Source organism: Chenopodium quinoa, unplaced genomic scaffold (assembly GCF_001683475.1).
Source record: "Chenopodium quinoa cultivar QQ74 unplaced genomic scaffold, ASM168347v1, whole genome shotgun sequence".
Lineage (NCBI taxonomy): Eukaryota > Viridiplantae > Streptophyta > Magnoliopsida > Caryophyllales > Amaranthaceae > Chenopodium > Chenopodium quinoa.
The window spans coordinates 2,418,846-2,443,465 of record NW_018744460.1 but is presented as its reverse complement, the minus strand read 5'-3'; the positions used below and the strand labels follow the sequence as shown (position 1 = coordinate 2,443,465).

Genomic DNA, 24,620 nt, shown 5'->3' with positions numbered 1-24,620 from the left:
TTCTTAATCTCTATCCTTACTTCCAAAAAGTTTAACTATAAAGTCAGACTGAATTGACAGGTAACAACTAATAAGTGCTAACTTGACAAGACCTTTACATTAGCTTACAAATATAGGATATCAACACAATTTCTCACAAGTTCTTATAAAAGTTAACAATGAAGTTACAAAAGGGATACTCGTAATAGCAATAAAACTTTGCATCAAATAATAATAGACAAACACATTCCATTCGTATTGTTCACAAATCCATTAAAGACCGTGGTTAGCTACTTAGCTCAAGTGACTCTTTTCTATAACTTCACTACAATATCGACTCTTCATAACCACCCTAATACCATGAGATCGATTCCGAGAATGAGATAGGGTAAACCACAGCTACTATGTATCCTTCTAGAGCTCTAAACTCTTACACAAGTATAAATGAAGTGGGGAGAATATGAAAGAGATTTATAACAAGCAACCATTATAAATGTACTCAATTATTCAATCTCTTTTTTAAGTTTTTGAAGTAAATAAAGAACATACAAGTACTATTTCCAATTAAAGAACAATGCCAATGGACTGTACCAGATTGAATTTTATACTCAATTTTATTAATATTTATAGTACTTGTACTATTCTCCTTATTTCATTTTCATTTTTTTGCCACTAGCAAAATTTGCACTGTTTTTTAGACAAAGAGAGAAACGCCGCTCCACCTCTCCTATTTCTCTCATCTCAAAAGTTGGTACTCAATTTTACACTATCCCCCAAAAATCACTCAACCCAGAAAAACCAATTCAACCAAATTCACTCATACCCACTTCATTTTTCTCATGAAAAAACACACCAAATTCTTCAAATTTCAGCTTTTTTACCAAAAACCCACTTCCCATTTTCCTTCCAAAACCTAAGATTTAAGCAAAAAACCCAGAGAATTTTACATAAAAGAAAATGGGTTATTATTCATTCATTCTTATTCTGCTAATTTTCACCATTTTATACCAAACCCAGTTTTCCAAATCTGCCCCTGATTACACTACTCTGGTTTACAAAGGTTGTTCTAGACAACCCATTTCAGATCCATCTGGAAGTTATGCTCAATCTCTTTCTTCCTTATTTTCATCTCTTCTTCAACAATCTTCAAGATCCAAGTTCTATAAATCAACTTCAGGTGGTTCACAATCATCAATTTCTGGGTTATTTCAATGTAGAGGTGATTTGAGCAATGCAGATTGCTACAATTGTGTTAGCAAACTTCCTCAATTATCAGACCAATTATGTGGTAAAGTAACTGCAGCAAGAGTACAATTGTTAGGTTGTTATATGTTATTTGAAGTATCAGGGTTCACCCAGATTTCTGGTATGCAAATGTTGTTCAAGGATTGTAGTCGCACCAATGTTGCCGGTGCCGGGTTCGAAATGAAGCGAGATAGCGCGTTAACTGTAATGGAGAATGGTGTTGCGAGCAGTGGGGGTAATGGGTTTTATACAACGAATTATCAAGCTGTTTATGCTTTAGGGCAATGTCAAGGTGATCTTAGTAGTACTGATTGTACTCAATGTGTTAAGGCAGCTGTTCAAAAGGCTCAAATTGAATGTGGGAGTTCATTGGCTGGACAAGTTTATTTGCATAAGTGTTTCATTAGCTATAATTATTATCCTAATGGGGTTCCTAAATCGTCTACGTCGTCTTGGTCCGGAGGTTCTCCAGGTAGTTTTTGCATTACTAGTTCAAATTACACTGGCTTGTTTTCTTTTTTAATGGGTTACTAGTTTATTTCGGCGTTATTGGTTTAAATTACACTATGGACGTGATTATTGGTTTGGGGGGGTGAATTGTTTGTTGACCATTTTATTATATTTTAGGATTTTGGTAGGATTTGTTTGTTAATAATTAGGAGTGTAGGTGTTATTTATGAAATGACATGATGGACTAGAAAAATCATTCATTGGATCTTCCTTCATTGTTTAGTCTTTTTGTTGGGGTGGCCATTTCAAATCTAAAATTACCTTGAATTTTGGGATGTTTTTATTTTTTTTGGGTTTCTTTTGATTATTGCTTGTAAATGTGGCATGTACAAGTTTGATGAGTTTGTGTTCAATTTTGCAAAGCTTTTAGTGCAAGTTATCCCTTTAACTTTATCTTTATTATTACTTCCTTCCCCACTTTACCTTTTAATTGGGACTGTGACTTTGAAGAGTGGGCATGTGTAGAATTTATTGAGATATTCAATAATTTTTTTATTTTGGGATGATATTTTGTTTTAACATATCTACATTGGATTGTGAATCCAAAATTAAGGATGATCGGATTGCATGTAAGCATCAAATATGTTTCTAAAAAGGAAAAAAAGGTATTCATTTGAAAGTTTATAACAAAAACATATGTCGATTGGTGTAATGAATGCTTAGTTTTTCTAATATTTTTCGAAGTTGATTTAAATTGATAGTATTGATGTGACAACCGATTTTGCCTAAGTACTTGAATTAAATATATTTTCTGAAATGGTTTTAAACCGATAATATTGATGTGACAAAATAACTATCGTTCGATGTTATTAAATGTTTAAATGTTCGATTTTAGTTGTATTAAAAATAGTTTTGCATGTAATTTTTGGTTGTAGGGTCAGGGCAAACTACCGGAAAAACTGTTGCTATAATAGTAGGAGTAACAGCTGGTGTGGCATTCTTAATTATATTGGTACTCTTTGTAAGAGGGTTGAAGAAGAAGGATGATGGTATGAAAAAACTCAAATTTCTTAGAAACTTTCAATGTATTTTGTCTTTTGTATTGTATATTTGTATTTCTTGGGAACATTTTCATGTTCTTGATTCTCATGTTAATAATATGAATAGCTGTATATTTTTGTTATTTTATGCAGATTTTTGAGGAAAACAGCTGGTTGAAGAAACAAATTCTTGTTTTTCTTAAAAGGTGGGAAGAACCAAATTTTTGTGAATTTTTGTTTACCAAGGGAAGGTATTTTTCATTTTGTTTGGTGGATTAATTAAGGGCGAGAATTGTAAAATTCCCTTCTTTTTTTTTTGTAGTCAGAAAAACAACTGAATTATTCAGTACAAATGGTAAGAACAAAGGTTCATTCAGCCATTCAGGCATATTGAATGTTTTTTGTCATTGTCATTCAAGATGCCATTTAAAAAAAAAATAGAGATGGGATATATTGAAAAAGTTCTTTGGCACTCTGTTTTCTTATTGGCATGTCACATGTGACTCATTTTCTTTTTCTTTAGGTTTCGCGTAAAGATCCTTTATTCCATTATTATGTGTCTTATTTATCTTGTACTTTTCCGTTTCTAACTAATACAAGTATGCCATATTTCTATTTTAGGACTGATTCGGAAATAATATGTAATTGGTCATTCTCTAAATTTCTTAAAGCTATGTGTCCTAATTTGATCGGTATATATGTTAACATAGAATCTTCACTAAAAATATACAAAGTATTACCAATAATAAAAAGTTAAATTCTGATAATTATATATTGAAACGATCTTAACAAGTATTCACATGATTATGTTAGATCATATATATAAATTAGTATTATTAGTCAAAGCGTGAACATTTTTTTTGGTGTTTAGAGAACCACAAGAGCAAGTGATGAGAATCGATCCCAGGATTACCTGGAACCGAGAAGAGGGCTCTAACCACTTGAGCTATCCCTCACTCTCTAATCAAAGTGTGTATATGATGGTGCTAAACAATGAGAATATCAAAGTAAATTAGATATCGAAGACTTAAAAAAAAGGGTAAATGCAAGTTTCTCAATTGAGAAACCTTGTATGTTTTTAAAGGCGTTAAAGTTGTCTTTTCAACCAATAAAATAGGGATAACAATGTAATTTTATGATTTTCTCTCCCCCTTTTTTTTTACAATTCCCTATAATTCCTATTTTTCTCCTCTACCCTCTTTTTCTCTCCTCTATCACCACCATCAACACTTCCACTGCACAACCAGCAGCATTGCTCCACCACTCGAATCCCACGACCTAGCACCGCCTTGCCGCTCCAACTACCTGGCTGTTAGCAAATACTTTCCCCTAAGGGGTTAGTATGGGCCCAATTTACATACTTTGCTACTAGGGTATCTTTTGGCTGGTCGGCTTATCGCCGTGAGCGGCAATACCTCCGTGAAGTGGCGATCCATTGAAGCAGCTGAGTGTTCTTTCCACCATTGAAGCAACTTCTGAGTTAATTTTCGAATTTTCAATTTCAAAATTTAGTGTCGGCGGAAGTGGTTGTTGAAAATGCTTGGTTGGGGTTGGTGTATGTAGTGTGCGTTGGGTTATTGTTTGAGATTTTGGCGAAGAAACTATCATTTGAGAAAGCCAAAAGGAAGGAGGAGGAAGAAAGGAAGGAAGAAGAGGGGTGAGTTAGCAACATTTGAGAAACATTAATATCCTATATCTCAATTGAGGAACTGGGGCTTGCTCTTAAAAAAAAAAAAAAAAGAATATTGAATCAAATGTAGACTGGTATTTATTGATGAACTAGCGGGGTGAGTAAGTAATTATTGTACCAACTTTGTTTCATTAAAATTGCAACATTTCTTATATTATACTTGCAAATGCATTATTTCAAGTTTTATATCTTTAAGTATCAACAAGTAAAAATTTATAAAATTTGATATTATAAAAGTATAAAGTGAAGCTAAGCAAATCTGGTAAGATCCAACATAATATAATTCCTTAATCATAAATAAAATTGACAAAGTAAAGTATGTGAATAATAAACAAGTTAAATTGCGGCAATTTTAGTAAAACGAGGAAAATATTTTAATTCTAGTCACTTGCATTTATACAAACATTTTATAAATTAGAAAAAGGTGTTAACACAAATAAAAAGGGGGCATATTATGGCACATGCATCCAAAGTCCAAATAATGTAAGTGAGTGAGAAGGAATAGTACTATAGTTTAATGTTTTTCGGTTGATAAAGCTACTCCTAATTGAATTGCTGCAATTTCTGTTGATGTTAGATGATGTTGTACTACGTAGATTAGTTGGTAAGTTGGGATATTTTTGATAGTGAGGGGTAAGTGGCTGCTGCCTGGCGAGCATGATACTTGGTTCGTTCTACTATCGCATATATGTACATCCTATGTTATAGCCCGCCATTTTTAGGATTAATAAATTTTACGACTACTTTACTTTAATTTGGGTCAATATATACATGTTTGACTAAATGCTTGTTTGTCACCCTTGGTGGCTTAGCTTGGTCGAGAATATTGAGTATGGATCATTGAAGAGAGCTCCTTCTTTCTCTTTTTTACTCTTAAATATTATTTTATTTGACTTTTTATGGTGTGTGTGACGTGTTTTAAATAATGAATATCTTTATTTATATATGCATGTGTAAAATTTTATAAAGTTGATATTGAAAAATATATATTCACTGAGACAAATTCAATAATGTTACGCATGATTATATCATTCTGTATTTTCAATGACTAATGAGAATTCGTAATCAAAATTTTATAATTTAATGTGTAGTTATTTGTCTTTATTTTACCTCGTAACAAAATTGACTCAATTATATTCGACCTTAAGTTTAATAGAAAGAATACAAAATAATATTTCTGTCTTTCATTAAAAAAAAAAAAACTTTATTTTTTCTTGTAACACTTTAATTTGTATACAATTCATATAATATGTTAAATAATTTTAATATTGTATGAGTTGAAAATTTGGACCCCGCTCAAACAGTTTTTTTTGTCTAACTCTAAACTTTATCAATGTAACGTAATTCCTAGAAACCACTAAACACTGAGGAATATATTGAAGAAAATGTGTCATCGATTCTCGTGCAATTACTAATATAATATGGATCGTATTATGGAGATAATAAGTTCATTTAGTTGGGTCGTCTTTACGTCTTGCTAGAGACCAATATTGATCACTGGGTTAAACCAATGCCAACTAAATGGATCCTGTGAGGTCACACGTTACAGTGTTAGGTCGAACAAGGAAACCGAGTCCAAAAGTTGGGCTTAGTGAATTACTGGCCATAAGGAGTAAAGAGGAATAAGTCTTGCCCTAATTAGATAATATGATTATATAATAAAGGACTTGGGGAAAAATAATACAGACGTTCATCTTTCACAAAGGAAACATCGTAATATTTTTCTCTTCCTCTCTCTACAACCGGTTAAAAGTTCCCCTTAGAAGAGGAATTTAATATGTCCCGTCCAACTAGCATTGGTGGAGGTTCGATCTACGCTTGTGGACCAATAATAGAGGAGTAACAATTGGGGCACTAATCTCCGCAAGGAGGTCGAAGAAAGCTTGGGAATTCACGCATCAAAGGTTAATTCTAAACTATTATGTGATCCTTTGTTTGTATATGCACGAGATCCTGTTTAGGTGCGTATGAATGAGATTCATAAATTTCCGCTTAGAGTACTTAAAACCCTTCATATATGTCCCTTAGAATTAAATATATATGAAGAAAGCAAGAAACTAATGCGTTCTTTTGCTATATGATATAGGAATATTCCGTAAGGAGACACTTTTACTCCATGAATACCCCTCTTTTAAAATGATGAATATTTTCCGTACTCGAGTTGTAATCTTATGACTTGTGAATTTAGTCAAGTATCTGATTGATACCTTATTATATGTCCTCTTGTTTCATTTACTTTAGAATCTTGTGCATAAGTTGAGATAAATTACCACTTTAAAGTGTCTAATTTAGTATAGTTGAGTTTTAAGGACGGAAACTAACCATAAAAATGAACCATGAACAAATACTTTATAATTTTTTGTTGCCTAGAATCAAGCTGCAAACTTCCTTTCTATGATTCTTAGATTAACCACTTACTTAAGCAAATACCTTTTTGTTGCTTGATAATCGCATACATACTAAAAATCAAATTAATTTTTTTTTGGGTTTTGTGGAGGGCATGTTGCACGTGATAAGGATTGCATAAATTTAATTAAAAATTACGAAAATTCAGATAAGTATTGATAGTACAAATGAGTGAAACTAAGATGAAAAAAACAAACCCTTACACTCAACAATACAGTATAAGAAGTTCGAAATACATTATGCCAATTTAATCTTTATAGTTATTTTTAACAATCTTTTTAATATTTTAGTTATTTTAGAAAGAAACCATCTTTTTATTAATTTACTTAAAGATAATATTGTTACTTTTATAAAGTGTTTAAATAAATAATGGACATAAAAGTTCTAGAACTTTTGGAAGATCATGCTTGTATGCACATTGATTAAGGGTTAACTACTACGATTCCTTTTTGTTTTTTGGTGGACGTTTGTTTGCTTTGGATTGACCATGAATATGACTAATTATGTTCCAACCATGTGATATAATACCACATACTTATTCCAAGGAAACTAATTTGCGATGCATATTCAATCTCCGGCGCTCAATTTTGATTCATTAAGGCCCACCTTCTTTTTTAAGTAGGTTGGGGTGATATGCTTTTTAGGTAACAAGATTAGGAAGGCAGTAATGAAATTATACATAATTAATTGGTTAAAAGATTGTAGGTTAAAATTAGTACTTGCGTAATCACCATGGCTTGAGTAGATAGCACCGAACTTTTGCTTTATTAAAAACGTTTCGGTCACCATTAAGGTCGAAACTCATCTATTAAGATGAACACACGCTAAACTCTATCTTTTGTTTGGGTAACGACTTAGTAAGAGAGAGCACTACCCATTACATACTATCCTAGCCCTATACTAGCATATAAGACATGAGTTTGTGCATCAACCGATCTAGTAATTTAAGTAATACTATAATACAAAAGTGAACTAAAAACTCTAAGGATATTTTTGACAATAATGCTTCTAATTTCCAATGAGTTGATGGCTATATATTATCACCTTTCTTGCTACCTTCGTTTAGCCCTTTTGAAAATGCATAGCCTCCGATTACAGTAGAAATTTAACCATTAATAAGTATTTCTAATTATCTCCTCAAAGTTCTCAACCATAGTGCTATATTATGACTATCTTATAAATAAAATTGATTCATTTCAATATTGACATGATATTTTAGAGGCAATTGGATCCATGAATAACATATACAATATTGACATGATATTTTAGAGGCAATTGGACCCATGAATATATAAGTAACATATACAAGCATGTAATTGGTTAAGAACGAGAACAAGTTGCAAGACCCTACTATTCAATCTTAAGGTTCAAGGTCACATTAGTATGATAAGATGGGTCGTTTCTCTTAGGGTCATCTAGTCATTATCCACATAATTCCTCCTCAATAATTGAAAGATTATGTCCCCTAAACCTACTTTGGAGGCTTATGTAGTGGAGAGCTTATTTGTAAAGGCTTTGGTAGTTTTTAGAATAGTTTAGTTGGATATAATTTTTATGCAACTAAAAAGAGAGAGAGAGAGGAAGAATAGTGGAGTCTAATCAATTTTTTTCTATTAGAAACCTAGTTCTAGATATATTAAGTGATCTATGATTTTATATTTATAAAGTGAACTATAAGAGAAGTATTATTCAAAAGAGAAAAAAAAAAAAAAAACAGAGAGAGAGAAAGAAGTAATTTGTAATAGAAAGAACGCAATCAAACATAAAATAAAAAAAAGTAATGAAGATCTCCCCCATCTCATAGGATGGATTTCAAGTTCTAATCTCAAACAGGCAAACTCAATAAAAGAAATTAATCTTGACGTGGTCTTTAAATTAGTGTATCTACTAACCTATGGACATCTCATTTCCCTTAAGAAGGATGAGGCTAGAAGAACAAATTAATTTGCGAAAATAAAAATAAAGAAGATATAAAATGTTTTAATAAAAACTCACCGGAGAGTGAGTGTTGATATAGATGACTAAGAGAACTAGATTACCTAAAATTCATTTGTATCACCACAACATCCACAAATTGATCCTCATGATAAAATTGCATACCCAGTGGGTTACAAGTAATATCAAGTACTTGCAATTTGCAAATGAGAGTTTGAGTATTCAATAGCAATATGCCTATATTACATTCCAATAGACTTAAAGTTTAGATTAAATTCATTGTAAATTTTGTAATATGGTGAGTTCCAATAAGCTCAAATAAGCAAATTCCAAGTACAATGATAGTTACATCGATTGATTGCAATTTTCGAGCATCCAACCTTTCACGAAGCCATAATCCAAATGAGCTTAAACCTTGTATACTACGAGTAGGCTAAAGTCTCATGAACACGTTTTAATCATCATCTATGCAATCAAAATATAAATGAAATTTTTGCACAAATTTGTTCCCAAATCTCTTCAACATGGATTACTTTGACGCACTATTATCATCAAATTCCAAAGACCCACGAACAATCCACGCCCACATTATCAAAACATCAAACGCACAACATTCCCTCTCTTTCCTCAACAGGTTGATCACTTTTTACTCAAAATCCCACCATTTTTCCGAAGCTTTTGCAGTTTTCCGGCAAATCCCATCTCCCAACGTCGTCTCATGGACTTCCCTCATCTCCGGCAACCCCAATTCTCCGCTTTCTCTGCGCCATTTCATCGCCATGCTCCGCCACCCTACTCGCCCCAATCAGCGAACTTTAGCCTCTATTATCAAGACTTGTGCTACTCTTTCTCTGCTAACCTTTGGAACCCAGGTTCATTCTCTCTCCCTTAAGCTTTCTCTGTCATCTCAGCCCTTTTGCGCTTCTGCCCTTGTTCATTTTTACTCGAAATTGCGGCTTCCTGATCATGCATTTAAGGTGTTCGATGAAATGCCTGAGAGAGATGGGGTTTGTTATTCGTCTATGGTTGTTGGGTTTGCTCAGAATTCTCGTCCTGTTGAGGCTTTGGGTCTTTTTGCTGAGATGGTGTCTCGGAATGCGAGTTCTACGGTTTATAGTGTTTCCGGGGCGCTAGGTGCTGGTGCCGAGCTTGCTACTTTGGAACAATGTAGAGTTATTCATGGTCATGGAGTTGTTACAGGGCTTATTAAAGCTATTTATGTTAGTACTGGATTGGTTACTGCATATGGGAAGTGTGGTATGGTAATGGAAGCTAGGAGGGTGTTTGATGAGTTCTTGCCTGATATGAATATTGTGGGATGGAATGCCATGATGGCCTCTTATGCTCAACAAGGTGATCAATCTTCAGTTCTTGAGCTTTTTGGTTTATTCGAATCGCGAGGACTTGCACCTGATGATTTCAGTTTCTTGGCTGTGTTAACATCATTATATAATGCGGGTTTGGCTGATGAGACGGAGTATTGGATTAATCAGATGAATGTAAAGTATGGTTTAAAGCCTTCATTAGAGCACTATACTTGTTTAGTGGGTGCATTGGGTAGAGTTGGGAGATTGGATGATGCTGAGCGGATTGCTATGACCATGCCAATTAAGCCGGATGCTGGTGTGTGGCGGGTTTTACTGTCAGCAAGTGCGGCACATGGTGATGCTGATGTTGCTTGGAGGATGAGTAAGCGGTTATTGGAACTTGACCCTAATGATGACTCCGCGTATGTGATAGCTGCGAATACATTCTCTGCTTCGGGGAGGTGGAATGAGGCTGCAAATGTTAGGAAGATGATGAATAATGTGAACGTGAAGAAGGAAGGTGGGAGGAGTTGGATGGAAGTTCGAGGAAAAGTGCACATGTTTTTAGCAGGGGACAGCGAGCATGAACAGATAAAAGAGGTTTATGCAAAGCTTGCAGAACTCATGAAAGAGATTGAAAAACTCGGTTATGTGCCAAATTGGAGCGAGATGTTACATGATGTTGAGGAAGGGGAGAAAAGAGAAGGGCTTTCATATCATAGTGAGAAGTTGGCGTTGGCATATGGGGTGTTAAGTGGGGCAGCACCTCCTGGAAAACCTTTGAGGATTCTGAAGAATCTTAGAATTTGCAGGGATTGCCATGAAGCCTTCAAGTATTTCAGTAGGCTGTTGGAAAGGGAAATTATTGTGCGCGATGTCAACAGATACCATAGATTTATTGACGGAAGCTGTACTTGCCGAGATTATTGGTAACCCGTGTAAAGTGTTACTACATTACCAGCTATGGCAACTAACAAGTTGCATTGTTTTCAGTCAGCTGGTAAATGTTTTACGCTATCTTTTTTTTCTCTATTAAATAGGAATAATTGAAATCAAAAGTGAACTGTCATGAGCTCATAGTTTTCTTGGTAACATTTTTTAATATGGTTGAAGGATAAACTAATTTTACTAGTTTAACTACTTGAGGTAATATCTTTTGACACCCTGTATTTGCACTAATTTTCCGTCCACTAGTTTTTCCACATAAGCAGCTTGCGTATCTATCTTGGTCCAAGTTGTCCCACTTTTCCAAATTGACATGTCTTAGACACCTGGCTTTCTTGCAGCCATGTTTTTCATATTTTGATTCAGAATATTGAATCACTTGCTGTTGGATTTGTTTTAAGAAAAGGAAGATTCGCATATGATATTTAGCATTCTTATTTTGTTATATGCTGTCTACATCGTACTGCTTTATTATATTACATTAGCTTGCATCACAGCACACAGGCATCATGATTCTTGAAAATTGTTTAATATCAAGATAAACTTATCTTCAATACTAAATTAACGGATTAGGACCACTGAGTAATTAATCTCAACCGAGCAATTTTTTTAATCCTATTCATTTTGTTTGTACCACTTACCTGATTTAATTAAACTTACATATAATGTCAGCAAAATTCACTTTCCATAAGCCGACTTTGTATAAAATAATGTATGAGATTAGTTGAGCTAGCTTATAAACTCCCAATTTTGCTTGCTAAAGATAGCACCCATTCTTGTTCAAGTCTTAATGCTACAGTGTCTCTGTGAAGTGTTAACGCAAGAATATAAATATCTCCTTGGCTGTCTTAAGGGTTGAAATATTGAAACTGTTTATCATCATTGAAAATCGCGTTTAGGGGACTGAAACGCATATATACCACAGGGTGGATAATTGAGATTAGAGGGTAAACTGCTTCTTTTAAGAGTTTAGATTTTGAAACCCTATTAAGTTTCTTTATTGTAATCTGCAATTTCTGAGGACTCACAAGCTCAAAACAACATACTTCTGAGCACAGGTAACACTATCTGACTTTGTTGTTCACAAGCAGTATAGAGTTCTTTCTTGTAAGAAGTCAAGGGATTTCTTTTTTAATTTTCTATGGCAGTTATGTGTTTATAATTTTTGCCTTTGCAAGTCTCTGAAACAACTTCCCTATTTGCACTTTTTCTTAGAATTAATTACCTCCCCAGATCTTGCCACCGTTTGATGCATGTTGGGTTGTTGATGTTTCTGTTCTTGACAGTCATGAGATTTCAAAGTGTGGAGCTATAGATTTGGTCTTAGAAATTTTTTTATCAGAAGTTGGACTTCTTTCATCCAAGGCCATTATGCTTTGTCAGTCCTTGGACGTCAATCTTAAGTAGTCATGCATATCAACAATTTCAGGCATTCAAGCCAAACTATAAAAGAGTGTCAATTGATTTGCTAATAATTAATCTGCAGAACTATGGTACAATTTTCCTCCCTATTTGAGGGATTGGCAAAGAGTGTTTCATCCAAGGGCAGGAACACTAAGAATGATAAGGGAAGGAGAGCTGCCGAGTCATTGGAAGATGAAGCAAGGAAGAATCATCTAATCTTAAGATGTCCTGGTGTAACAACTTCGAGGTCTAATGGAGCAGCATCAGTTTTTTGCAAGAAAGGGGAGAAGGGAATTAATCAGGATTGCTTGACAGTGTGGAAGGTACGTTTACAAGTTAATTTACTTAATTGTTAGGAGTTTGCAACTTTTTATTTTGGAGGGGGAGAAATAGTATAATGTGATCTCATGCTTTCGGCCTGTTGGATGTAGACATGGCTGGAAGGCCAAGCTAAATTGGGTGTAGCCCAAACAAGATTAAATGTTAAATCACATATGGAAGTCACTTTAGGCTATATGATAGATGGTGATTTTATGTTCTCTACAGTAAATGCTCATGTAGTTGGATTGTATTTCATGTACTCTGTAAGACTGTATTAGTTGAAGTACATGATGGTTTGTTAATATTTTTTATAGTAAGTATGCTCTATATATAACGCAGATCTCTTCTATTTTTCAAAAGTTGATTACTATCTGTATAAATAAATGCAGGAGTTTGGTTGCCAACAAGATATGACGTTCTGTGGAATCTTTGATGGGCATGGTCCTGTGGGTCATTTTGTTTCTAAGTATGTCAGCAAATTACTGCCATCTTTACTGCTACGCAATTGGCAGGAAATACTTGCCGTCCATTCACTTGAGCTTGAGCTTGATGTGGATTTGAATCAGCTGACTAAAGATGCCCAAGAGTTTCACATATGGAAACAAACATATTCAAGGACTTGTTCTGTCATAGATCAAGAACTAAACGGCCATCCAAGAGTTGACTCATTTGATAGTGGGACTACTGCTTTGGCAATTGTGAGACAGGTATTGATGATTTTTTTATTATTTAAAAGCTTGTTATGTATTTCGTAACTTAATGGGCTAAATGAATAGTTTTCCTTAATACATCTTGCTTCTAAGAATTTAAAACTACTGATGCTGCAGATCTGTTTCATCACCTTGTACTTATTTCACTTTGTTTGGACCCTGCTTTTGTACTTTGTTATTACTTGATCTTCCCTAATAATACGTTATTGTTTAGAGTATTTTTTTTTTTTTTTTTTTTTTTTTTTTTATCACAAACTTGAGTTTTATCTTAAATATTTAGCTGAATAATATGAATTTGTGATCAATGGATGAATAAAAAAGTATCTTATCTGTTGATGAGGAATAAGAATCCCAGATTCATTTTATAGTTGAGCCTGTTCTAAATAGGATCTGAGAATCTGAAATGATCACCAATCTATATTGTGACTGATAATGAATGACACATATAGTAATTCTATGGTTAATGGAAGCCCTCTCTAGGAAGTGTTCACATCTAGGCAGTCTAAGCAACTGTATAATGCACGATGAAATGACCAAAAAAATCATGCTCCAAAATTAAGTTCTACCAAGAAATGACTTCTTGTGCTTTGTAGGATCAACCTGTCTTTATCAGTTTTATAGTGTTAAAGAATCCAACTAACTGCGCTACACATAATTTTTTCTTAAATTATATATCTATAAGAAGTATTTTTGCTTTTCATGTCTCTGTGAGAGGCTTCTAGTTTCTTGACAGTGAAAAGTCAAGTCATTTTTAACATTTTGTGTATGGAAAATTCAGGGTGAACTGCTTACTGTAGCTAATGTTGGAGACTCTCGTGCTGTTTTAGCGACAATGAGTGAAAATGGAAACTTGGTACCAGTTCAATTAACAATTGATTTGAAGCCCAACTTACCTCGTTAGAGCTCTCTATCTCTCTTGTAACGTTATTTGTAGACATTTATTTTGTGGTTTAGAAATTTAACAGCATTCCATGTATTCAATTCGCAGAAGAAGAGGAGAGAATAATGCTGTCAAGAGGACGAGTATTTTGCTCTCATGATGAACCAGGGGTCTATAGGCTCTGGCAGCCAAATAATGGGGCTCCAGGACTGGCACTTTCACGAGCCTTAGGAGATCATTGCATGAAAGATTTTGGGCTTATTTCTGAACCTGAAGTTACACAGAGGCGCATTACAAGCAGAGACCAATTTGCCATACTGGCTACAGATGGGGTTAGCTTCTTTAATTCCCTTCAGTTTTATGTTACTTGCTTTCCAATTATCATCCTGAGACCTAGGATTAGCTATGCATTGTCTCAGGTGAGGAATGGTGGTTGTTTTTTTTTTCCTATGCCAATGTAGAAGAATCTTTTTTAAAGGTTTCTCATGGAATTCAGTGCTGCCGTACTTTTTCGACACTGTTTTGCCCTGATCTAATAATAATTAGAAGATACAAACATTCCTAGTTCATCTGTACATATTGTCGAGCTTGCCCCAGTTTCTCAAGATGAGAAACATGTATGTTTCTCAAAATGGCAAATGCGTAAATAATGGCAACTTTTTTAATATTTTATTATTTTTTCTTGCTGAGTCATCTTCTTCCTCCTCCTTCCATTTTCATCATTCCTTCTTCAACCTTTCGAATCAACCATGGAAGACGAACCCCATCACCATAACCAACACCATAACCGACTCCACCAATACCACAACAAACCCCAACCGTAACACCACCATATCCGGCGGCTTCGCCACCGAATTTAACGAAAAACCCTAAGAAAAACATATAAATTAAGGGTATGGTTAATCCCAAATGGTAGGTTTTTGCCATTGTTTAAAAGTGTTCCCTCCATTGTCGAAGAAATATTTGATTTCCATTGTTGAAAATTGCTCAAAGTTCATGGTTGAGGAGAGAGAAGTTGAGAGCACCGGGTATTTTTTTACCAAAAAGACCAAAATGCCCTTTTGAGAAACATACAATGTTTCTCATGTTGAGAAACTTGTATTTTCTTCATATTGTCTCTTTTACTTTATCTATAGTTTCTCTTGTGGAAATTAATTGGAAAAGATAGCATAGATGCATGCTGATAGCATTGATGCTTGGGTAAAATATTGAAATGCTCTACTACTTCTAGGACAAAAAAAATTGAATGATCATAATTTGATAAACACCCTTTGATTCACAATATGCTGTTGGACCAATGATTTCTTATAAGGGGGGCAAATTTCAATGTTGCCACTTTTAAGAATGGCTTGTGCATTCCTACCTTCATATATTAAGAAATTACCTTTAAGGCATCAAAGGAAACTACAGTGATAAAAGGAAACTACAATGTTTGGTTTATCGTCTTCCTTGGATGTTCAAGTTCCGCAAGTAACCAAGTTCCTACAGAACATGGGAATTTGCTCGTCTAGAAGAGGGAGTTGGACTTCCCTAGCTTGTACGAGCATAGATGCGCTAATGATTTCACAAACTTGCTAAAAACCAATGAACTATGCATTTATGCAACGCATTGTATATTTGTGGGCTTTCATGAAGGTTTACTTCATGGAACAAACAATGAACCATTCCTTAAAATCACATACTTATCTTGAAGTTCAATTTGGGAGTTTGTCCTCCATCAGACTAAGAAGTCTAAGTCAATGCATGAACTCTGGAGTGATTTGGGATTGGGATATATTTGACGCCTACATACCTTTTGATTAAGTACAATCTCTTCTTATGTATGCAGTATGCTACTTAAAATTGTCAATTTACAAATGCCTAATAGGACTCTTTATTTTTAAAAATTTAATACAGGTGTGGGATGTTATCTCCAACGAAGAAGCTGTGCAGATAGTTTCTTCAGCACCAACAAGAGAAAAATCTGCTAAGAGGTTAGTAAAATACGCAGCTCATGCATGGAAATCTAAGAGGCCTGGCATAGCAGCGGACCACATCTCCGCCATCTGCATGTACTTCCACAACTCTTCAGCTCCCCATCAAGTGCAGATAGGACATAAAACTGTAAAGTAAGTCTCAAATTATCTCCATCCTATCCCATGAAATTTGTCACATTTTCTGAAACCCATAAGTAATATATATGGGCTGCATTTTAGAAAATCTGACAAACTTTATGGGACGGAGGAAGTATATGTTTGTAGCATCGAGTTTATAGGCTAACACCTTGGGGGTAGACGCACGGGTTTGTGTCTTGTGATGCTCCTGTCTTGTGATCAGAGGGTATTACATAGATTAGTCGGACTTGGGAAATGATAAAGCTATGCGTATAATTTCTTTGGTTGTATACTTTCCTAGTTTACTGCACTAGATGTACTATATAATAATAATGTATATATATGATGGGCCATCTTGTATGGATTTTCCCACGGGAGTTATAACTAACCATAATTGGTTAATCACATTATTTTGAAGTAAATCATATAGTCCCTTCGACATATTTTCCCACGACAATGTTTTAAGAATAATCTATTTGTTTCTTTTTGCTCTTCCTATTCAGGATATCAGTTCAACTATGATCGTAAATTCTAATCGAAATATATACAAGTATAAGAAAAAACTATGAGTAATATTGTTAATTCGTCTTAATGTGAATTTCTAAACTATCAATTTTTCGATATATTTTTTTTATTTGCAATTAAAGAATTTAGTGATCTGACTTTTTAATAAAATTATCAAAGATGTGTATTGAAGATTGTGAGAAGTAAATAGGAAGATAATATAAAGGAATAGAGTGTATATTATTACTTGGTTTTTGAGTTTCTGAAAAATTGTACCAAGTTTATGGTATTCATGTCGTTCTTTAAAATCAATGGTTCACAAAGTCGCAAACAATTACTCTTCATTCGCTCAATTATTTTTAGATTCTTATCTGTCCATTTTAGGAAAACTTAATCCTTAAAGAATATGCTCATTTGGGAAGTAAAAACATAAGTACAAATATTTTTCAGAGAAACAATATGTGTAGCCCATGATAAATGGTATTTTCACTATTATTAACCACTGATATATTATCATTTTTACATTTTTCATTATCATTTAACATTTTTATAGGTTATTTTGCTTAATTTTGAACACTCGAGATAATTGTAACTCTTTTGTAAATATTACTCCACAATTATCTATGTTACTTTTCTACACTTTGGTATTGCTCCTTTGTGTTTGATGTTGTAGGTTTGACTTGGGAGGTCTTCATCGCACATGCAAAACATAGAAGGGTACCAAGAAGCGAATTGAAATACAACTTTTAAATTATGATTGAAGGATTTTTACACAAAATTCAACTTCAAATAATCATTTTTTATTAGAGCATCTCCAATGACAAATTACAACACATTATAGCTTGTCTTGCCACATCAGATTTTTAAACTACAAAGGTTTCAAGCTACAAAGTTCCACATTGGTTGGCTACAAAATCTTGTAGCTTGTCTCATCAAACAATTGTTTTATTTTTTTATTTTTTTTTTATTTTTTTTTATTTTTTTTATCATTTATTTTAATTTATGTTTAATATTTTATTAAAATTATTGGATAGTATAATGATTTTTTATTTACTAGTCGTATATCATAGATGATTGTAGATGTTTTTTTAAATAATATGTTAACCTTTTTAATCTACAAATAATACCAACAAAAAAAACAAATTTTGATTCAAAAAAATTAAAATGTTTGGTATTTTTAATGGAAACAAGCAACTCTTCTCCTCTCTGCTCCTTCCTCTCTCCAAAACCCTAACCTTCATTGTTGAATTTTGAAGGGGCTTGTATCAGTTTTAACCGGTGGAAAGCCCCAATCCTTGCTTCTTTAAATTTTTTTAGGTTTATAATAATGCTTCCTCCTTTTGGGAGGATCTTTTCTCCCTCGAAAGAAAGGGATTTCAATCTCCTTCGAAAGACAAGGTTTATCTCCTCTTTTCGGAGGAAAAATTTCTTAGTTTTGAATCCATGATATTAGATCTAATGAATTATCGTGAAATTATTTCGTTGGTGAAAAAGTTATCAAGTTTTCGAATACAGACAGATGAATCAGAAGGAAAACATCCTCACGGCTACAAATGATCGTTAGATTGTCTCTCCAACATGGCTGTATTTTCCAGCGATATAAGCGGGAGATGTTCCATAGTGCAAGATTTACTCGACAATCGTAGTTTTTATGAAGGAAAATTTTATTTGATTCAATATCTTATGTATTTGTTAACGTCGAATCTCTATTATAGATGTCGTATGACTTTTAATTAATAAAATATTTTTGCTATTCAAAAAAAAAAAATTAAAATGTTTAAAAAGAACGTAATTGAGATAATAACAAAAAAAAAAAATATTTCATTCAAATTTTCTTGCTCATTGAAGTAGGTCTTCCAATGTTGTTCCAATGGTCAAAATACTGCTTTGATACTTTTTAAATTTGCAAGCAAGTCTATATAATAAACCATTAGAGATGTTAACGCTTGAAGGTGATTCAAATTGAAAATTAAAGTTCATTTCAAGAGCTTTTCAATAATTGATCGTCACATGTCCTTTTCGGCAAAAATATGAATTTATTGGTTGATCGAAATTTTGATATTTGACTTGCTTAAGAGCAAAAATTATGGAGAATGATAGGAATTCATATAAAAGATCAAGATAAGGCCCAAAACTCCATAAGGGATCGGATTTCGAGAAACAATAAATCTCTGTTATTCATTGTGAGAAACGTTTTTGTTTCTTACAGTGGCAGTTTCGTAAATAAAATGTACCACCGTGAATAAAGTGGTACAATTTTATCATCCATTTCGTAAATAAAATGTACCACCGTGACTACAGTGGTACATTTTATTTACGACTGCCACTGTGAGAAACAAAAACGTTTCTCACAATGAGTAATGGGGGCGTCTAACTCTTTTGAATGCCTACATTGTGCTTTATTCATCAAGCATCAATCATGAATTACCAGCAATGGCATGAAATTGGGGAAAGACAGCACCTTGGAGGCTGAGATAGATAGACTACGGGAGCAATTGAAGCAAGTTAATGCAGAAAAGGCAGGGATTACCTAAAAATATGAGAAGCTTGCAACAATTTGTCGATCACAGCATCATGAATTACAGGAGCTGAAGCAGGCTTTGGCTGTTGGGACTCCATCACCACAAAAGGAGGCTGCAAGAAACCAGTCATCCTCCAGAAACCAAGCCCCCACTTCTCAGGTATCACCCCACCCCAAGTGGATGGATTCCCCTTTTGATACTGTAGTAAGGAGAGTTGTTTTTCTAACTAGTGATAGTAAAGAGAACGTTATGAGTTAAGAGTCGTATTACTACAATAACAAAAAAATTCACCAACAATTCAAAATACTGATCAGATGATTCAGGTAATTCGAGTATTTACAAATTAACGTGCTACTCGTAAGGCAAGGCATAGATCTTGCTTAAACACCTTTGGTGACCACTTTATGTGGAAATGTAGGATTGTAGAATATAAATAGTTGCGAGTATACTTGATTGTCTTTCCTTGTGCATGTAATTGTGCAAAACTCCTTGTGTTTTTTTTTTTTTTTTTTTTTTTTTTTTGACTTCGATCACATCAGAGAGCAAAAATTGAAGGCACGGTATGGGAGCTCCAACAAGGTCTATTTGACAAGGATCCAACAGGCCCAGAAACAAAGCCTTTGGCAACAATACCAATACCCCAACATCTGTAGCTGATCCTTCCAAGTCTGCTGGGACTAGGAATGGCCACTCCAGCAAGCAAGATGATTCGGCTGGATTATCCGAAGATGGATGGGGATTTGGCAACGACAACTCACTGCAGCTCTTGCTGCCAGCTTTCGGACATCTAGACCTGGCGAAGGCAATACTTCCCAACATATTGGACATCCAAATAAGTTAGCCAGCAAGACTACAGCTTCTCAACCAGCTGGCTGGGCTGGTTTCTAACTTGGGAAGGATAGAGGGTTTTTTTTTTTTTTTTTTTTGTAGTGTTGACTTGTTCATATAATTCTTCATGATTAGACATCATATTCTTCATGATCTAATCCGTTTAGGATGCTTACCTTTGGAGTCAATTCACTAAGTTTGCTTGGAACCGAGGCTAGGGTAGTCTATGTATAAACAATAAGTTTAGATCATTCTAATAATCTTTGATTTCACAAAACAATTGACTCGGAATCCTTGTATAAATGTATGATCAATTCAGCTAATTCACTTAATTTTCTTCCTTAATTACAAGAAATGATTTTCCATTGCCCCTATATTCAACTCTTTTATCCATGCTAATTTAGGTGTTCTAATCTGAAGATGAGAAACGGATAAAATAACTTATATAATTATATCAAACCTTCTTACAAAAATCCGTGGGGAAATAATATGCCAAAACCACTTCCATAGATTTACACTTTCATTTATCGTTTAAAAAAAATAAAAAGAAAAGTTACATCTTCAATTTGATGCAATTCTTAGGTATGCACTTTTGGATTTTATTTTTTTTTTAAAAAAAAGAGAGAGAAAAAAGAAAAGAAAAAGAAAAAGAAAAAACTGACCTTAGAATTTGATACGTTAAACTTACTAGTAGAACAAATGTTGAGTGGTGAGTCAAAAGAAATATTACGTAGAAAATGACAGTATTCTCGTCATTTCTCACTCTCAATTCTCAAATTCAATTACTTCCTCAAATCCCTTCAAAATCTATCTTAATCCCAACTCCTAAATCCATCATTAGCACTAATAAAAAAAATAATCCATTCACCCATCTTGTTGTTAGCACTAATTTTAATCGAAATCAGACGATTATGGCTGCTTCTTCATTCTCATCATCCATTTCAACTGATCAATTTAAGCCTTTTCAGCTTGATGTAATGTCAGATTTTTATGCGATTTCCTCTCCTAGAGGATATATCTCCATTTGCGGATTTGGGTCTCTTCTTTCTGGTAAAAATTCATTTCAATTATTCTCCAAAATTCTATCTTTTTCCTGTATATTTTCTGGGTTTTGTTTGGTGGGGTTCAGACTTTTCTTATGTTAGTCAATTGGAGGTCCTGTAATTATATGTGATACTAATAAAGTTCTGATAATATTTTAACTTGATTGTGGGTGAGGAAGTAACTGAATTAGTGGTTTTGACTTAGCAATTTTACTATTCATTTGTCTGAGATTGATCAATATCGGATATTAACATCATTGCGGGCATGGTGGAAAGTAAAAACATATGGAATTGTAGTTCATATTTTGTTTTATTTCTTATGATCATTGCTAATCATAATGTTGGATTTTATTAGAACATTTTTTTAAGACCATTTCATGTATTTCACCTAATAATCACTTTTACTCAAATATTACTCCAATTAAATGCTGATTTATGGCTTACTTTAGAGCAAAGTTCAATAAAATGATATTGGTAATTTGGTATAGCAAAAAGATGGCCATGATTTTTGATATTTCGGTTTTAATATATAATCTCAATTTGTCAAATCAATATTTGAAGCTTAATCCTTGATTGTGAGTGTGATGATAATGGTATTGGTTTTGAGCAGAGAGGAGTGCAAGAAGTACATTTCCTGAATTGTCTAACTTTAGGATAGCGCGATTGAAAGGTTTTAGGAGGGTTTTTGCTCATGTCGCTCCTATCTTCTTCGAACGTGGCATTGCAAAGCCTGAGACCAAGGTCATTTCGATCTTTACATCGCTTTTCATTGTTCTTAACTTCAATTTTATATTTTCTTAGTTGATTTTGTCATATTTTTGCTGTTCTTCTCCTTCGGTACCATTCAGCCCATTTATATTTCTGGTTTTCGTTTTTGCTGCTGATTTACTTAGATAGATGGTTCATCAAATGAAACTGTACTTAGAAATATATATTTATTGCAAATACCTAAGGAAATTTTCATTGAAATCAGCAAAGGTTGTGCATAAGAAATACGAGTAGCCTGGCTATGTTCTAAGTAGTACTGTAGTACTGTGAGATTAGTGGGTAATCAAACTAGGACAGTCAGAAGAGAACATAGGTATTATTGGGTGATGCTAACTGTAGTCCAACCTACCTCCTGTTTTCCTGAACAAAACATATTTTGTTGCCTCACTTTTCTTCCTGATAGGTTCATGTTTAGTTTGGCTTATTTTTTGTTCTCATAAATTTCTTGCGCAATATGCTAATAGATTATTTATAAACATATCAGGAGATCTCAAGTTTAAGTGTGGAGCCTTGTGAAGGAGAGGAGCTCATAGTTACTGTGTTTGAAATTCAAAAGTCAGAGGTACATAGGATAATCAATGCCTCTCTTTGTGTATATTCTCCAATACATTTTCTTATAACCACATGGCAGTTATTTAGTCCGTCAATTTGATGAATTCAGGTGCCTTATTTTATGGAGAGGGAGCTTGAGTTCCGATTTTTAGCTGTAAGTTGAGAGCCTATGTCATGAAGTATGATTGTTTTTTCTTAATACTGATGATCTAGTTCCCAGATCATTCTTATATCTGAATACACAATACCTTGTGTCATTTTTGCAGGTCCTGCCAGAAACAATAAAAGGGAAGCCTTTTGAGAATCCAGCGGTATGTTTGAATCTTTGATCTTCAGTTCACAAATCAAAAATTATTGATCGACAATTATTCTTGTTGGAAAATATGTAGGTTCTCTGTACTCGATACAGTGATGAGGAATTTTTCAATGTAAGATGTAAAGGTAATATTCCTCTGTATTTGTTAGTCCATAGTTCTGAATTCTATTTTGTGTCCTTTCCCTCTACAATCCTTATTGAATGATACACACATCTCACTTATATCTTAAATGTCTAGAGTCTGGTTTTCGCTTTTCTAGTTCATAACAAACTGCCAATTTCAAAATTAGCTGCTTATTTACAGTTCATGTTTTGATGACATTATACGCATAATAATAATCATAATCAATTATGTTGAGTCGGAGTCACTGTTTTTCAGAACTGAAACTCACTCTGTCAAGTACAAGTGCAGGAAGTAAAGAAGTATACCATCAGCATTATGGGCAATATAACATAGATAAAATATGGAGGGATGATGTTTTTCCTTGTCGAAATTATCTGCGCCATTGGTAAGGTTTTAGGTATCCTATATCTGGCTTGAAGAGTTGAAGATGTCATGATGTTGCCTCTTTGTATAGTTAAGGTCATCCCGTGATCTGATGATGTATTTATGCAGTGTTTTAGCAGCAAAGAATCTTGGAGATGCAGCTTACAACAATTTCTTAGATCATACATACCTTGCTGATTGTCAGACAACCATTCGTCAGTACCTGGCAACAGCAGGTGCAGGTATAATGGAAGAGGAGCCTCCAGAATCCCTGAAGACTCGTTATGGTGGTTGAGCTGATCAGGATAATACGACCCAATAGCATTTATAATTTATTTAAAACTGTATTCGATTAGGATCCGTAACTTTAGGTTTGGGAACTTGCAAAATCTGAGCAGTGTAACAGTGTAAAACTTATTTCTTGTGGATAGAACATACTGTTAGGCATTTAACCACATTAAACGCTTAAAATGTCATAATAAATCAGACGTTTTCATATGCATGGATGCAGTCTATATAGGGATGAAGTGTTGTATAAGCATAGTAAAAATTCCAGGTCGAAAAAGGTATTTGTGAGCATATATGATTCTACAGGAAGATGGTGGATTCTGCTATCCCCAATTCCCAACTACACTTTTGCAGGAACTAGGTTCTGTGATCAATTCCTCAATCGAATCATTTAGTGTGTTTGGATTGAAGGAAATGGAGGGAGAGGAAGGGAAGGGAAATGGAGGGAGGGGGTTTCTTTCTTTTGGATAAAAAATTAGGGATGAAGGGAATTGGAGGAGAGAGAAATGGAGTGACTAAATTCTAATAAAATGATCCCTCCAACAATGGAGAGATTTGGAAAGAAAACTCATCATTTTTCCTTCCCCTTCCTTTCCCTTCCCTCCCCTTCACCTCCCTCCCCTTCTTTTCCTTCCCTTAACATTACCCAAACAAGCTGTTAGTCCGTTTTGCTATGTATCTGGCGCTGGTGTCTTCAAACTTGTGCTCAAGAAGATTTTCTGTCATTTGAAGTGATGCCATGGGAGCGATCACAATATTGGTGGTGCATTTACTGATTTCAGTTGAGCCGGTCAATGAATCTAGCTGATTTAGATCAGCACTTCAAATTATTGTGGCACTAATATAATTGTAGCTTTAGTTTTTTTTATAGTAACCGAAAGCAAACAGATTGCACAAGAAATCATGT

General features: G+C 34.1%; 3 protein-coding genes across 6 annotated transcripts; all 3 read left to right on the top strand.

The window, feature by feature from the left end:
• Positions 1 to 535: 535 nt before the first annotated feature.
• LOC110697248 (cysteine-rich repeat secretory protein 11-like) lies at positions 536 to 3,263 on the top strand. The gene is made up of 3 exons (XM_021874609.1): positions 536 to 1,696; positions 2,610 to 2,723; positions 2,868 to 3,263. Exons 1-3 carry the CDS (start codon positions 937 to 939, stop codon positions 2,873 to 2,875), a joined length of 882 nt encoding a protein of 293 aa, XP_021730301.1. The 5' UTR covers positions 536 to 936; the 3' UTR covers positions 2,876 to 3,263.
• Positions 3,264 to 8,123: 4,860 nt separating this feature from the next.
• Positions 8,124 to 16,856, top strand: LOC110697246 (probable protein phosphatase 2C 34). 3 transcript variants are annotated; one of them, XM_021874608.1, is made up of 6 exons: positions 10,945 to 11,052; positions 12,484 to 12,724; positions 13,112 to 13,429; positions 14,211 to 14,328; positions 14,421 to 14,644; positions 16,209 to 16,856. In XM_021874608.1, the coding sequence occupies exons 2-6, from the start codon at positions 12,488 to 12,490 to the stop codon at positions 16,422 to 16,424; spliced, it is 1,113 nt and encodes a 370-aa protein (XP_021730300.1). In that variant the 5' UTR covers positions 10,945 to 11,052; positions 12,484 to 12,487; the 3' UTR covers positions 16,425 to 16,856. The 3 variants fall into 3 exon arrangements, 2 of the variants coding, with proteins under 2 accessions (XP_021730300.1, XP_021730299.1); XM_021874607.1 differs by lacking the exon at positions 10,945 to 11,052 and adding an exon at positions 11,522 to 12,055; XR_002506474.1 differs by lacking the exons at positions 13,112 to 13,429; positions 14,211 to 14,328; positions 14,421 to 14,644; positions 16,209 to 16,856 and having other exon boundaries at positions 8,124 to 11,052; positions 12,484 to 12,556.
• A 3,883-nt stretch (positions 16,857 to 20,739) lies between these two features.
• Positions 20,740 to 23,927, top strand: LOC110697245. 2 transcript variants are annotated; one of them, XM_021874605.1, is made up of 8 exons: positions 20,751 to 21,309; positions 21,913 to 22,043; positions 22,555 to 22,632; positions 22,732 to 22,776; positions 22,889 to 22,933; positions 23,012 to 23,063; positions 23,351 to 23,447; positions 23,555 to 23,927. In XM_021874605.1, exons 1-8 carry the CDS (start codon positions 20,997 to 20,999, stop codon positions 23,718 to 23,720), a joined length of 927 nt encoding a protein of 308 aa, XP_021730297.1. In that variant the 5' UTR covers positions 20,751 to 20,996; the 3' UTR covers positions 23,721 to 23,927. The 2 variants fall into 2 exon arrangements, with proteins under 2 accessions (XP_021730298.1, XP_021730297.1); XM_021874606.1 differs by lacking the exon at positions 21,913 to 22,043 and having other exon boundaries at positions 20,740 to 21,309.
• The last annotated feature ends 693 nt before the right edge of the window (positions 23,928 to 24,620 follow it).